The 12,452-nt window shown below is 52.2% G+C and overlaps 1 protein-coding gene across 1 annotated transcript; it reads left to right on the top strand.

The window, feature by feature from the left end:
* The first annotated feature begins 1,103 nt into the window (after positions 1-1,103).
* LOC137588887 (arginase-1-like) lies at positions 1,104-4,830 on the top strand. The gene is made up of 15 exons (XM_068306207.1): positions 1,104-1,112; positions 1,330-1,425; positions 1,479-1,589; positions 1,708-1,788; positions 1,894-2,028; positions 2,199-2,294; positions 2,400-2,441; positions 2,536-2,623; positions 2,715-2,913; positions 3,344-3,494; positions 3,566-3,645; positions 3,717-3,821; positions 3,908-3,948; positions 4,011-4,109; positions 4,561-4,830. The coding sequence occupies exons 1-15, from the start codon at positions 1,104-1,106 to the stop codon at positions 4,722-4,724; spliced, it is 1,497 nt and encodes a 498-aa protein (XP_068162308.1). The 3' UTR covers positions 4,725-4,830.
* Positions 4,831-12,452: the final 7,622 nt, after the last annotated feature.

Here is a 12,452-nt window from a genome sequence, read left to right as displayed (position 1 = left end):
GTGTGTGTGTGTATATAAGTGAGTGTGTGTGTGTGTGTATATAAGTGAGTGTGTGTGTGTGTGTATATAAGTGAGTGTGTGTGTGTGTGTATATAAGTGAGTGTGTGTGTGTGTGTATATAAGTGAGTGTGTGTGTGTGTGTATATAAGTGAGTGTGTGTGTGTGTGTGTGTGTATATAAGTGAGTGTGTGTGTGTGTGTGTATATAAGTGAGTGTGTGTGTGTGTGTGTATATAAGTGAGTGTGTGTGTGTGTGTGTATATAAGTGAGTGTGTGTGTGTGTGTGTATATAAGTGAGTGTGTGTGTGTGTGTATATAAGTGAGTGTGTGTGTGTGTGTATATAAGTGAGTGTGTGTGTGTGTATATAAGTGAGTGTGTGTGTGTGTATATAAGTGAGTGTGTGTGTATATAAGTGAGTGTGTGTGTGTGTGTATATAAGTGAGTGTGTGTGTGTGTGTGTATATAAGTGAGTGTGTGTGTGTGTGTGTATATAAGTGAGTGTGTGTGTGTGTGTATATAAGTGAGTGTGTGTGTGTGTGTATATAAGTGAGTGTGTGTGTGTGTGTGTATATAAGTGAGTGTGTGTGTGTATATAAGTGAGTGTGTGTGTGTGTATATAAGTGAGTGTGTGTGTATATAAGTGAGTGTGTGTGTGTGTGTATATAAGTGAGTGTGTGTGTGTGTGTGTATATAAGTGAGTGTGTGTGTGTGTGTGTATATAAGTGAGTGTGTGTGTGTGTGTATATAAGTGAGTGTGTGTGTGTGTGTATATAAGTGAGTGTGTGTGTGTGTGTGTATATAAGTGAGTGTGTGTGTGTATATAAGTGAGTGTGGTCTCTCTCGGTGGTCTCAGTGTCGGTGGTCTGTGTCGGTGGTCTGTGTCGGTGGTCTGTGTCGGTGGTCTGTGTCGGTGGTCTGTGTCGGTGGTCTGTGTCTGTGGTCAGTGTCGGTGGTATGTGTCGGTGGTCTGTGTCGGTGGTCTCAGTGTCGGTGGTCTGTGTCGGTGGTCTGTGTCGGTGGTCAGTGTCAGTGGTATGTGTCGGTGGTCTGTGTCGGTGGTCTCAGTGTCGGTGGTCTGTGTCGGTGGTCTGTGTCGGTGGTCGATGTCTGTGGTCAGTGTCAGTGGTCTGTGTCGGTGGTCTCAGTGTCGGTGGTCTGTGTCGGTGGTCTGTGTCGGTGGTCTGTGTCGGTGGTCTGTGTCTGTGGTCAGTGTCGGTGGTCTGTGTCGGTGGTCTCAGTGTCGGTGGTCTGTGTCGGTGGTCTGTGTCGGTGGTCTGTGTCGGTGGTCTGTGTCGGTGGTCTGTGTCGGTGGTCTGTGTCTGTGGTCAGTGTCAGTGGTATGTGTCGGTGGTCTGTGTCGGTGGTCTCAGTGTCGGTGGTCTGTGTCGGTGGTCTCAGTGTCGGTGGTCTGTGTCGGTGGTCTGTGTCGGTGGTCAGTGTCAGTGGTCTGTGTCGGTGGTCTGTGTTGGTGGTCTCAGTGTCGGTGGTCTGTGTCGGTGGTCTCAGTGTCGGTGGTCTGTGTCGGTGGTCAGTGTCAGTGGTCTGTGTCGGTGGTCTCAGTGTCGGTGGTCTCAGTGTCGGTGGTCTGTGTCGGTGGTCAGTGTCGGTGGTCAGTGTCAGTGGTCTGTGTCGGTGGTCTCAGTGTCGGTGGTCTGTGTCGGTGGTCTGTGTCGGTGGTCTGTGTCGGTGGTCTGTGTCTGTGGTCAGTGTCAGTGGTCTGTGTCGGTGGTCTCAGTGTCGGTGGTCTGTGTCGGTGGTCTGTGTCGGTGGTCTGTGTCGGTGGTCTGTGTCGGTGGTCTGTGTCTGTGGTCAGTGTCGGTGGTATGTGTCGGTGGTCTGTGTCGGTGGTCTCAGTGTCGGTGGTCTGTGTCGGTGGTCTGTGTCGGTGGTCAGTGTCAGTGGTATGTGTCGGTGGTCTGTGTCGGTGGTCTCAGTGTCGGTGGTCTGTGTCGGTGGTCTGTGTCGGTGGTCGATGTCTGTGGTCAGTGTCAGTGGTCTGTGTCGGTGGTCTCAGTGTCGGTGGTCTGTGTCGGTGGTCTGTGTCGGTGGTCTGTGTCGGTGGTCTGTGTCTGTGGTCAGTGTCGGTGGTCTGTGTCGGTGGTCTCAGTGTCGGTGGTCTGTGTCGGTGGTCTGTGTCGGTGGTCTGTGTCGGTGGTCTGTGTCGGTGGTCTGTGTCGGTGGTCTGTGTCTGTGGTCAGTGTCAGTGGTATGTGTCGGTGGTCTGTGTCGGTGGTCAGTGTCAGTGGTCTGTGTCGGTGGTCTCAGTGTCGGTGGTCTCAGTGTCGGTGGTCTGTGTCGGTGGTCAGTGTCGGTGGTCAGTGTCAGTGGTCTGTGTCGGTGGTCTCAGTGTCGGTGGTCTGTGTCGGTGGTCTGCGTTGGTGGTCTGTGTCTGTGGTCAGTGTCAGTGGTCTGTGTCGGTGGTCTCAGTGTCGGTGGTCTGTGTCGGTGGTCTCAGTGTCGGTGGTCTGTGTCGGTGGTCTCAGTGTCGGTGGTCAGTGTCAGTGGTCTGTGTCGGTGGTCTGTGTCGGTGGTCAGTGTCAGTGGTATGTGTCGGTGGTCTGTGTCGGTGGTCTCAGTGTCGGTGGTCTGTGTCGGTGGTCTGTGTCGGTGGTCGATGTCTGTGGTCAGTGTCAGTGGTATGTGTCGGTGGTCTGTCGGTGGTTTTACTGTCGGTGGTCTTAATGGATGAATCAAGACTGCTCTTCATCCCCGTTGAACTGAGGCTGTTTTTACTGCAGGCTGTGCAGTGAAGGATTATGGGAACTTGACATTTGAGGAAGTCGTGGACGATGGGCAGGTGGGCGTGGTCAAACACGTCCAGGCGGTGGGTGGAGCCAACCAGAGCTTGTCGGAGGCGGTGCAGAAAGTGAAAACGGAAGGAAACACCCCCGTGATGCTGGGAGGAGACGACAGGTCACACACACACACACACACACACACACACACACACACACACACACACACACACACACACACACACACACACACATTACTATTAATTCTATGTCTGTTAGTAATACTAGTAATAGTGATACTAGTAATAGTAATACTAGTAATAGTAATACTAGTAGTCGTAATACTAGTAATAGTGATACTAATAATAGTAATACTAGTAATAGTGATACTAATAATTGTAAGACTAGTAATAGTGATACTAGTAATTGTAAGACTAGTAATAGTAATACTATAGTAATACTAGCCTCCCTCTAACTGGAGGCTACTTCCCGTTGGGGTCAGGTGTGGCCCCCGGATGGGCGGGCCTCCGGTTCAGACCAGTTTGTGGTTCCCTTTGATCGCTGTCTGTTCTGCTGTTTCCTGTTCTGTCTGGTCATGTGACCCCCAGCCTGGCGATTGGCTCCATCCACGGACACGTGGGGGGGCTGAGCGTGGTGTGGGTGGACGCTCACGCTGACATCAACACGCCTCTGTCCACGCCCACGGGGAACCTCCACGGACAGGCCGCCTCCTACCTGATCCAGGAGCTGCAGGCCAAGGTGTGGCAGCTGGGGGGGCGTGTCCCGTGGGCGGGGCCTGACCTGTGACTCTGACCTGTCCGTCCCCACAGATCCCCAACCTGCCCGGCTTCTCCTGGCTGCAGCCCTGTGTGGGGGCCAGGGACCTGGTCTACATGGACCCGCAGGAGCGGTAGGTTCCGCCGGGCACAGCCAATCGTACCGTTACCGTGACAACCTGCGCTCAAATTTGCTGGTCCATAGCCACATCCTGAAGCTCCACGGGGTGAAGGTGTCCGCCATGCCTCAGGTGGATCAGCTGGGCATTGCCAGAGTGATGGAGGAGACATGTGACTACCTTTTGGCCAGGTGAGCTCCGCCCCCTCGTGGCCGCCTCCCACCCCAGCGTCTTGTCTCAGTCTCACGTCAGATGTGTGTGTTCACCCAACGGGGAGGAAACCCATCCACCTGAGCTACGACATCGACGCCATCGACGGTTCGATGGCGTCGATGTCGTAGCTCGATGTCGTAGCTCAGGTGTCGTAGCTCGTAGCTCAGGTGTTCCTTTTGCCGTTACCTGGGTAAAAGGAACACCTGCCGCTGGAGGGCTGACCTACAAGGAGGGGCTCTACATCACCGAGTGTCTGTGTGAGACAGGTAGGCCGGCACGTCTGCAGCTAGCTGCGTTAGCTTAGTGTGTAGCGCTGGAGGCGTGTCAGGGCGTGTCCCACGTGACGACACTCACCTGCGTCGTGCAGCAACTCCGACGCCCGAGTGGGCGTCTTCACTTCCTGCTCCCTGTCAGGAAGGTCTCCAGTGTTCACACTGGAACTGGTTTTCAGGAACTGGTTTTCCGGGACTAGTTTACAGGAACAAGTTTTATTGAACTGGTTTTCTAGAACTGGTTTTGTGATGCTGGTTATTTCCAAGTGGTTTTCTGGAACCACTTTCGTCCAGAGACGAATCGGCTTCAGAAAGAATATTTTTTCATTTTTCAGTTGGGTGTCAGACGTTCCTCCTGGGTTTTCCTGAGGCTAAAAATTAACATATGAGATGCTAACTTGTTTCTTAGTGACCTCTGAACAGATGCTGTTTCACACCTGTGCAGGTCTCCTGTCAGCGGTGGACCTGGTGGAGGTGAATCCTCTGAGGGGGCAGAATGAGCAGGAAGTCCAATTCACCGTCTCCACGGCAGTCGACCTCCTGCTTGGCTGTTATGGATGCCGCCGTGAGGGTAACCTTCCTCTGGAGTACGTCCTACCAGAGCCCTGAGGGGGCCGCAACACGGACCCCAACAAGGACACCAACAGGGACACCAATAGGGACACCAACACGGACACCAACAAGGACACCAACAGGGACACCAATAGGGACACCAACACGGACACCAACAGGGACACCAATAGGGACACCAACAAGGACACCAACAGGGACACCAATAGGGACACCAACACGGACACCAACACGGACACCAACAGGGACACCAACAGGGACACCAGCACGGACACCAACAGGGACACCAATAGGGACACCAACACGGACACCAACAGGGACACCAATAGGGACACCAACACGGACATCAACAGGGACACCAATAGGGACACCAACACGGACACCAACAGGGACACCAACAGGGACACCAGCACGGACACCAATAGGGACACCAATAGGGACACCAACATGGACACCAACAGGGACACCAATAGGGACACCAACACGGACACCAATAGGGACACCAACAGGGACACCAACAGGGACACAAACTGGGACACCAATAGGGACACCAACATGGACACGAATAGGGACACCAACAGGGACACCAACATGGACACCAATAGGGACACCAACAGGGACACCAATAGGGACACCAACACGGACACCAACATGGACACCAACACGGACACCAACAGGGACACCAATAGGAACACCAACAGGGACACCAACAGGGACACCAATAGGGACACCAACACGGACACCAACAGGGACACCAACAGGGACACCAACAGGGACACCAATAGGGACACCAACACGGACACCAACAGGGACACCAATAGGAACACCAACAGGGACACCAACAGGGACACCAATAGGGACACCAACACGGACACCAACAGGGACACCAACAGGGACACCAATAGGGACACCAACACGGACACCAACAGGGACACCAACACGGACACCAATAGGGACACCAATAGGGACACCAACATGGACATCAACAGGGACACCAATAGGGACACCAACACAGACACCAACAGGGACACCAATAGGGACACCAACATGGACATCAACAGGGACACCAATAGGGACACCAACATGGACATCAACAGGGACACCAACAGCGACACAAACACGGACACCAACAGGGACACCAACAGCGACACAAACATGGACACCAACAGGGACACCAATAGGGACACCAACACGGACACCAACAGGGACACCAACAGGGACACGAACAGGGACACCAATAGGGACACCAACACGGACACCAATAGGGACACCAACAGGGACACCAACACGGACACCAATAGGGACACCAATAGGGACACCAACATGGACTTGAACAGGGACACGAACAGGGACACCAACATGGACACCAATAGGGACACCAACAGGGACACCAATAGGGACACCAACACGGACACCAACATGGACACCAACACGGACACCAACAGGGACACCAATAGGAACACCAACAGGGACACCAATAGGGACACGGACACCAACAGGGACACCAACAGGGACACCAATAGGGACACCAACACGGACACCAACAGGGACACCAACAGGGACACCAACACGGACACCAATAGGGACACCAATAGGGACACCAACATGGACACCAACAGGGACACCAATAGGGACACCAACACGGACATCAACAGGGACACCAATAGGGACACCAACAGGGACACCAATAGGGACACCAACACAGACACCAACAGGGACACCAATAGGGACACCAACATGGACACCAACAGGGACACCAATAGGGACACCAACACAGACACCAACAGGGACACCAATAGGGACACCAACAGGGACACCAACACGGACACCAATAGGGACACCAACACGGACACCAACAGGGACACCAATAGGGACACCAACAAGGACACCAACAGGGACACCAATAGGGACACCAACACGGACACCAACACGGACACCAACAGTGACACCAATGGGGACACCAACATGGACACCAACAGGGACACCAACAGGGACACCAATAGGGACACCAACAGGGACACCAATAGGGACACCAACACGGACACCAACATGGACACCAACACGGACACCAACAGGGACACCAATAGGAAGACCAACAGGGACACCAATAGGGACACCAACACGGACACCAACATGGACACCAACACGGACACCAACAGGGACACCAATAGGAAGACCAACAGGGACACCAATAGGGACACCAACACGGACACCAACAGGGACACCAACAGGGACACCAATAGGGACACCAACACGGACACCAACAGGGACACCAACAGGGACACCAACATGGACACCAACAGGGACACCAATAGGGACACCAACAGGGACACCAACACGGACACCAATAGGGACACCAACACGGACACCAACAGGGACACCAATAGGGACACCAACAAGGACACCAACAGGGACACCAATAGGGACACCAACACGGACACCAACACGGACACCAACAGTGACACCAATGGGGACACCAACATGGACACCAACAGGGACACCAACAGGGACACCAATAGGGACACCAACAGGGACACCAATAGGGACACCAACACGGACACCAACATGGACACCAACACGGACACCAACAGGGACACCAATAGGAAGACCAACAGGGACACCACTAGGGACACCAACACGGACACCAACATGGACACCAACACGGACACCAACAGGGACACCAATAGGAAGACCAACAGGGACACCAATAGGGACACCAACACGGACACCAACAGGGACACCAACAGGGACACCAACACGGACACCAACAGGGACACCAACAGGGACACCAACATGGACACCAACAGGGACACCAATAGGGACACCAACACGGACACCAATAGGGACACCAACAGGGACACCAACAGGGACACCAACACGGACACCAATAGGGACACCAATAGGGACACCAACATGGACACCAACAGGGACACCAATAGGGACACCAACATGGACATCAACAGGGACACCAATAGGGACACCAACAGGGACACCAATAGGGACACCAACACAGACACCAACAGGGACACCAATAGGGACACCAACAGGGACACCAATAGGGACACCAACACAGACACCAACATGGACACCAACAGGGACACCAACAGGGACACCAATAGGGACACCAACACAGACACCAACAGGGACACCAATAGGGACACCAACACAGACACCAACAGGGACACCAATAGGGACACCAACATGGACACCAACATGGACACGAACAGGGACATCAACAGGGACACCAATAGGGATACCAACACGGACACCAACAGGGACACCAATAGGGACACCAACAGGGACACCAACAGGGACACCAACACGGACACCAACAGGGACACCAACAGGGACACCAATAGAGACACCAACAGGGACACCAACACGGACACCAATAGGGACACCAACATGGACACGAACAGGGACATCAACAGGGACACCAAGAGGGACACCAACATGGACACCAACAGGGACACCAATAGGGACACCAACAGGGACACCAATAGGGACACCAACATGGTCATCAACAGGGACACCAATAGGGACACCAACAGGGACACCAATAGGGACACCAACACAGACACCAACATGGACACCAACAGGGACACCAACACAGACACCAACAGGGACACCAATAGGGACACCAACATGGACACCAACAGGGACACCAATAGGGACACCAACACAGACACCAACAGGGACACCAATAGGGACACCAACAGGGACACCAACACGGACACCAATAGGGACACCAACATGGACACAAACAGTGACACCAATGGGGACACCAACATGGACACCAACAGGGACACCAATAGGGACACCAACATGGACACGAACAGGGACACCAACAGGGACACCAACATGGACACCAATAGGGACACCAACAGGGACACCAATAGGGACACCAACACGGACACCAACATGGACACCAACACGGACACCAACAGGGACACCAATAGGAAGACCAACAGGGACACCAATAGGGACACCAACACGGACACCAACAGGGACAACAATAGGGACCAACAGGGACACCAACATGGACACGAACAGGGACATCAACAGGGACACCAACAGGGACACCAATAGGGACAACAATAGGGACACCAACAGGGACACCAACACGGACACCAATAGGGACACCAACAGGAACACCAATAGGGACACCAACACGGACACCAACATGGACACCAACACGGACACCAACAGGGACACCAATAGGAAGACCAACAGGGACACCAATAGGGACACCAACACGGACACCAACAGGGACACCAATAGGGACACCAACAAGGACACCAACAGGGACACCAATAGGGACACCAACACGGACACCAACACGGACACCAACAGTGACACCAATGGGGACACCAACATGGACACCAACAGGGACACCAACAGGGACACCAATAGGGACACCAACAGGGACACCAATAGGGACACCAACACGGACACCAACATGGACACCAACACGGACACCAACAGGGACACCAATAGGAAGACCAACAGGGACACCAATAGGGACACCAACACGGACACCAACATGGACACCAACACGGACACCAACAGGGACACCAATAGGAAGACCAACAGGGACACCAATAGGGACACCAACACGGACACCAACAGGGACACCAACAGGGACACCAATAGGGACACCAACACGGACACCAACAGGGACACCAACAGGGACACCAACATGGACACCAACAGGGACACCAATAGGGACACCAACAGGGACACCAACACGGACACCAATAGGGACACCAACACGGACACCAACAGGGACACCAATAGGGACACCAACAAGGACACCAACAGGGACACCAATAGGGACACCAACACGGACACCAACACGGACACCAACAGTGACACCAATGGGGACACCAACATGGACACCAACAGGGACACCAACAGGGACACCAATAGGGACACCAACAGGGACACCAATAGGGACACCAACACGGACACCAACATGGACACCAACACGGACACCAACAGGGACACCAATAGGAAGACCAACAGGGACACCACTAGGGACACCAACACGGACACCAACATGGACACCAACACGGACACCAACAGGGACACCAATAGGAAGACCAACAGGGACACCAATAGGGACACCAACACGGACACCAACAGGGACACCAACAGGGACACCAACACGGACACCAACAGGGACACCAACAGGGACACCAACATGGACACCAACAGGGACACCAATAGGGACACCAACATGGACATCAACAGGGACTCCAATAGGGACACCAACAGGGACACCAACACGGACACCAATAGGGACACCAATAGGGACACCAACATGGACACCAACAGGGACACCAATAGGGACACCAACATGGACATCAACAGGGACACCAATAGGGACACCAACAGGGACACCAATAGGGACACCAACACAGACACCAACAGGGACACCAATAGGGACACCAACAGGGACACCAATAGGGACACCAACACAGACACCAACATGGACACCAACAGGGACACCAACAGGGACACCAATAGGGACACCAACACAGACACCAACAGGGACACCAATAGGGACACCAACACAGACACCAACAGGGACACCAATAGGGACACCAACATGGACACCAACATGGACACGAACAGGGACATCAACAGGGACACCAATAGGGATACCAACACGGACACCAACAGGGACACCAATAGGGACACCAACAGGGACACCAACAGGGACACCAACACGGACACCAACAGGGACACCAACAGGGACACCAATAGAGACACCAACAGGGACACCAACACGGACACCAATAGGGACACCAACATGGACACGAACAGGGACATCAACAGGGACACCAAGAGGGACACCAACATGGACACCAACAGGGACACCAATAGGGACACCAACAGGGACACCAATAGGGACACCAACATGGTCATCAACAGGGACACCAATAGGGACACCAACAGGGACACCAATAGGGACACCAACACAGACACCAACATGGACACCAACAGGGACACCAACACAGACACCAACAGGGACACCAATAGGGACACCAACATGGACACCAACAGGGACACCAATAGGGACACCAACACAGACACCAACAGGGACACCAATAGGGACACCAACAGGGACACCAACACGGACACCAATAGGGACACCAACATGGACACAAACAGTGACACCAATGGGGACACCAACATGGACACCAACAGGGACACCAATAGGGACACCAACATGGACACGAACAGGGACACCAACAGGGACACCAACATGGACACCAATAGGGACACCAACAGGGACACCAATAGGGACACCAACACGGACACCAACATGGACACCAACACGGACACCAACAGGGACACCAATAGGAAGACCAACAGGGACACCAATAGGGACACCAACACGGACACCAACAGGGACAACAATAGGGACCAACAGGGACACCAACATGGACACGAACAGGGACATCAACAGGGACACCAACAGGGACACCAATAGGGACAACAATAGGGACACCAACAGGGACACCAACACGGACACCAATAGGGACACCAACAGGAACACCAATAGGGACACCAACACGGACACCAACATGGACACCAACACGGACACCAACAGGGACACCAATAGGAAGACCAACAGGGACACCAATAGGGACACCAACACGGACACCAACAGGGACAACAATAGGGACCAACAGGGACACCAACATGGACACGAACAGGGACACCAACAGGGACACCAACACGGACACCAACATGGACACCAACAGGGACACCAACACGGACACGAACATGTCTCACAACACTGAATCAGAATCATGAAGTCTTGAGGAGGCTGGAGCTCATGTTCTAGTTCTATGTTCTAGTTCTACGTTCCAGTTCTATGTTCTAGTTCTATGTTGTAGTTCTATGTTCTAGTTTTGTGATCTAGGTTTATGTTCTAGTTCTGTGTTCTAGTTCTGTGTTCTAGTTCTATGTTGTAGTTCTATGTTTTAGTTCTATGTTCTAGTTCTGTGTTCTAGTTTTGTGATCTAGGTTTATGTTCTAGTACTGTGTTCTAGTTCTATGTTCTAGTTATATGTTGTATTTCTATGTTCTAGTTTTGTGATCTAGTTCTATATTCCAGTTCTATGTTCCAGTTCTATGTTCTAGTTTTGTGGTCTAGTTTTGTGGTCTACTTCTGTGTTCTAGTTCTGTGTTCTAGTTCTGTGTTCTAGTTCTGTGTTCTAGTTCTGTGATCTAGTTCTGTGTTCTACTTCTATGTTATACTTCTTTGTTCTAGTTCTGTGTTTTAGTTCTAGTTCTGTGTTCTAGTTCTGTGTTCTAGTTCTATGTTCCAGTTCTGTGTTCTAGTTCTGTGTTCTACTTCTGTGTTGTAGTTCTATGTTGTAGTTCTACGTTCTAGTTTTGTGATCTAGTTCTATGTTCCAGTTCTATGTTCTAGTTCTGTGTTCTAGTTCTGTGTTCTAGTTCTGTGTTCTAGTTCTATGTTCAACTTCTATGTTCTACTTCTTTGTTCTAGTTCTATGTTTTAGTTCTAGTTCTGTGTTCTAGTTCTGTGTTCTAGTTCTATGTTCTAGTTCTGTGTTCTACTTCTGTGTTCTACTTCTGTGTTGTAGTTCTATGTTGTAGTTCTACGTTCTAGTTTTGTGATCTAGTTCTATGTTCCAGTTCTATGTTCTATGTTCTAGTTCTATGTTCTAGTTCTGTGTTCTAGTTCTATGTTGTAGTTTTATGTTGTAGTTCTATGTTCCAGTTCTATGT

Source organism: Antennarius striatus, chromosome 21 (genome assembly GCF_040054535.1).
Source record: "Antennarius striatus isolate MH-2024 chromosome 21, ASM4005453v1, whole genome shotgun sequence".
NCBI lineage: Eukaryota > Metazoa > Chordata > Actinopteri > Lophiiformes > Antennariidae > Antennarius > Antennarius striatus.
This window is presented reverse-complemented; position numbering and strand designations above follow the sequence as displayed.

Bases quoted from the DNA above. Each gene is read 5' to 3' on its own strand.
- LOC137588887 (XM_068306207.1), top strand. The intron at 1,789-1,893 runs GTCGGTGGTCTG...GTCGGTGGTCAG, and splicing joins GGTCTGTGTCGGTGGTCTGT to TGTCAGTGGTATGTGTCGGT. The intron at 3,949-4,010 runs GTTCGATGGCGT...CTCGTAGCTCAG, and splicing joins CGACATCGACGCCATCGACG to GTGTTCCTTTTGCCGTTACC.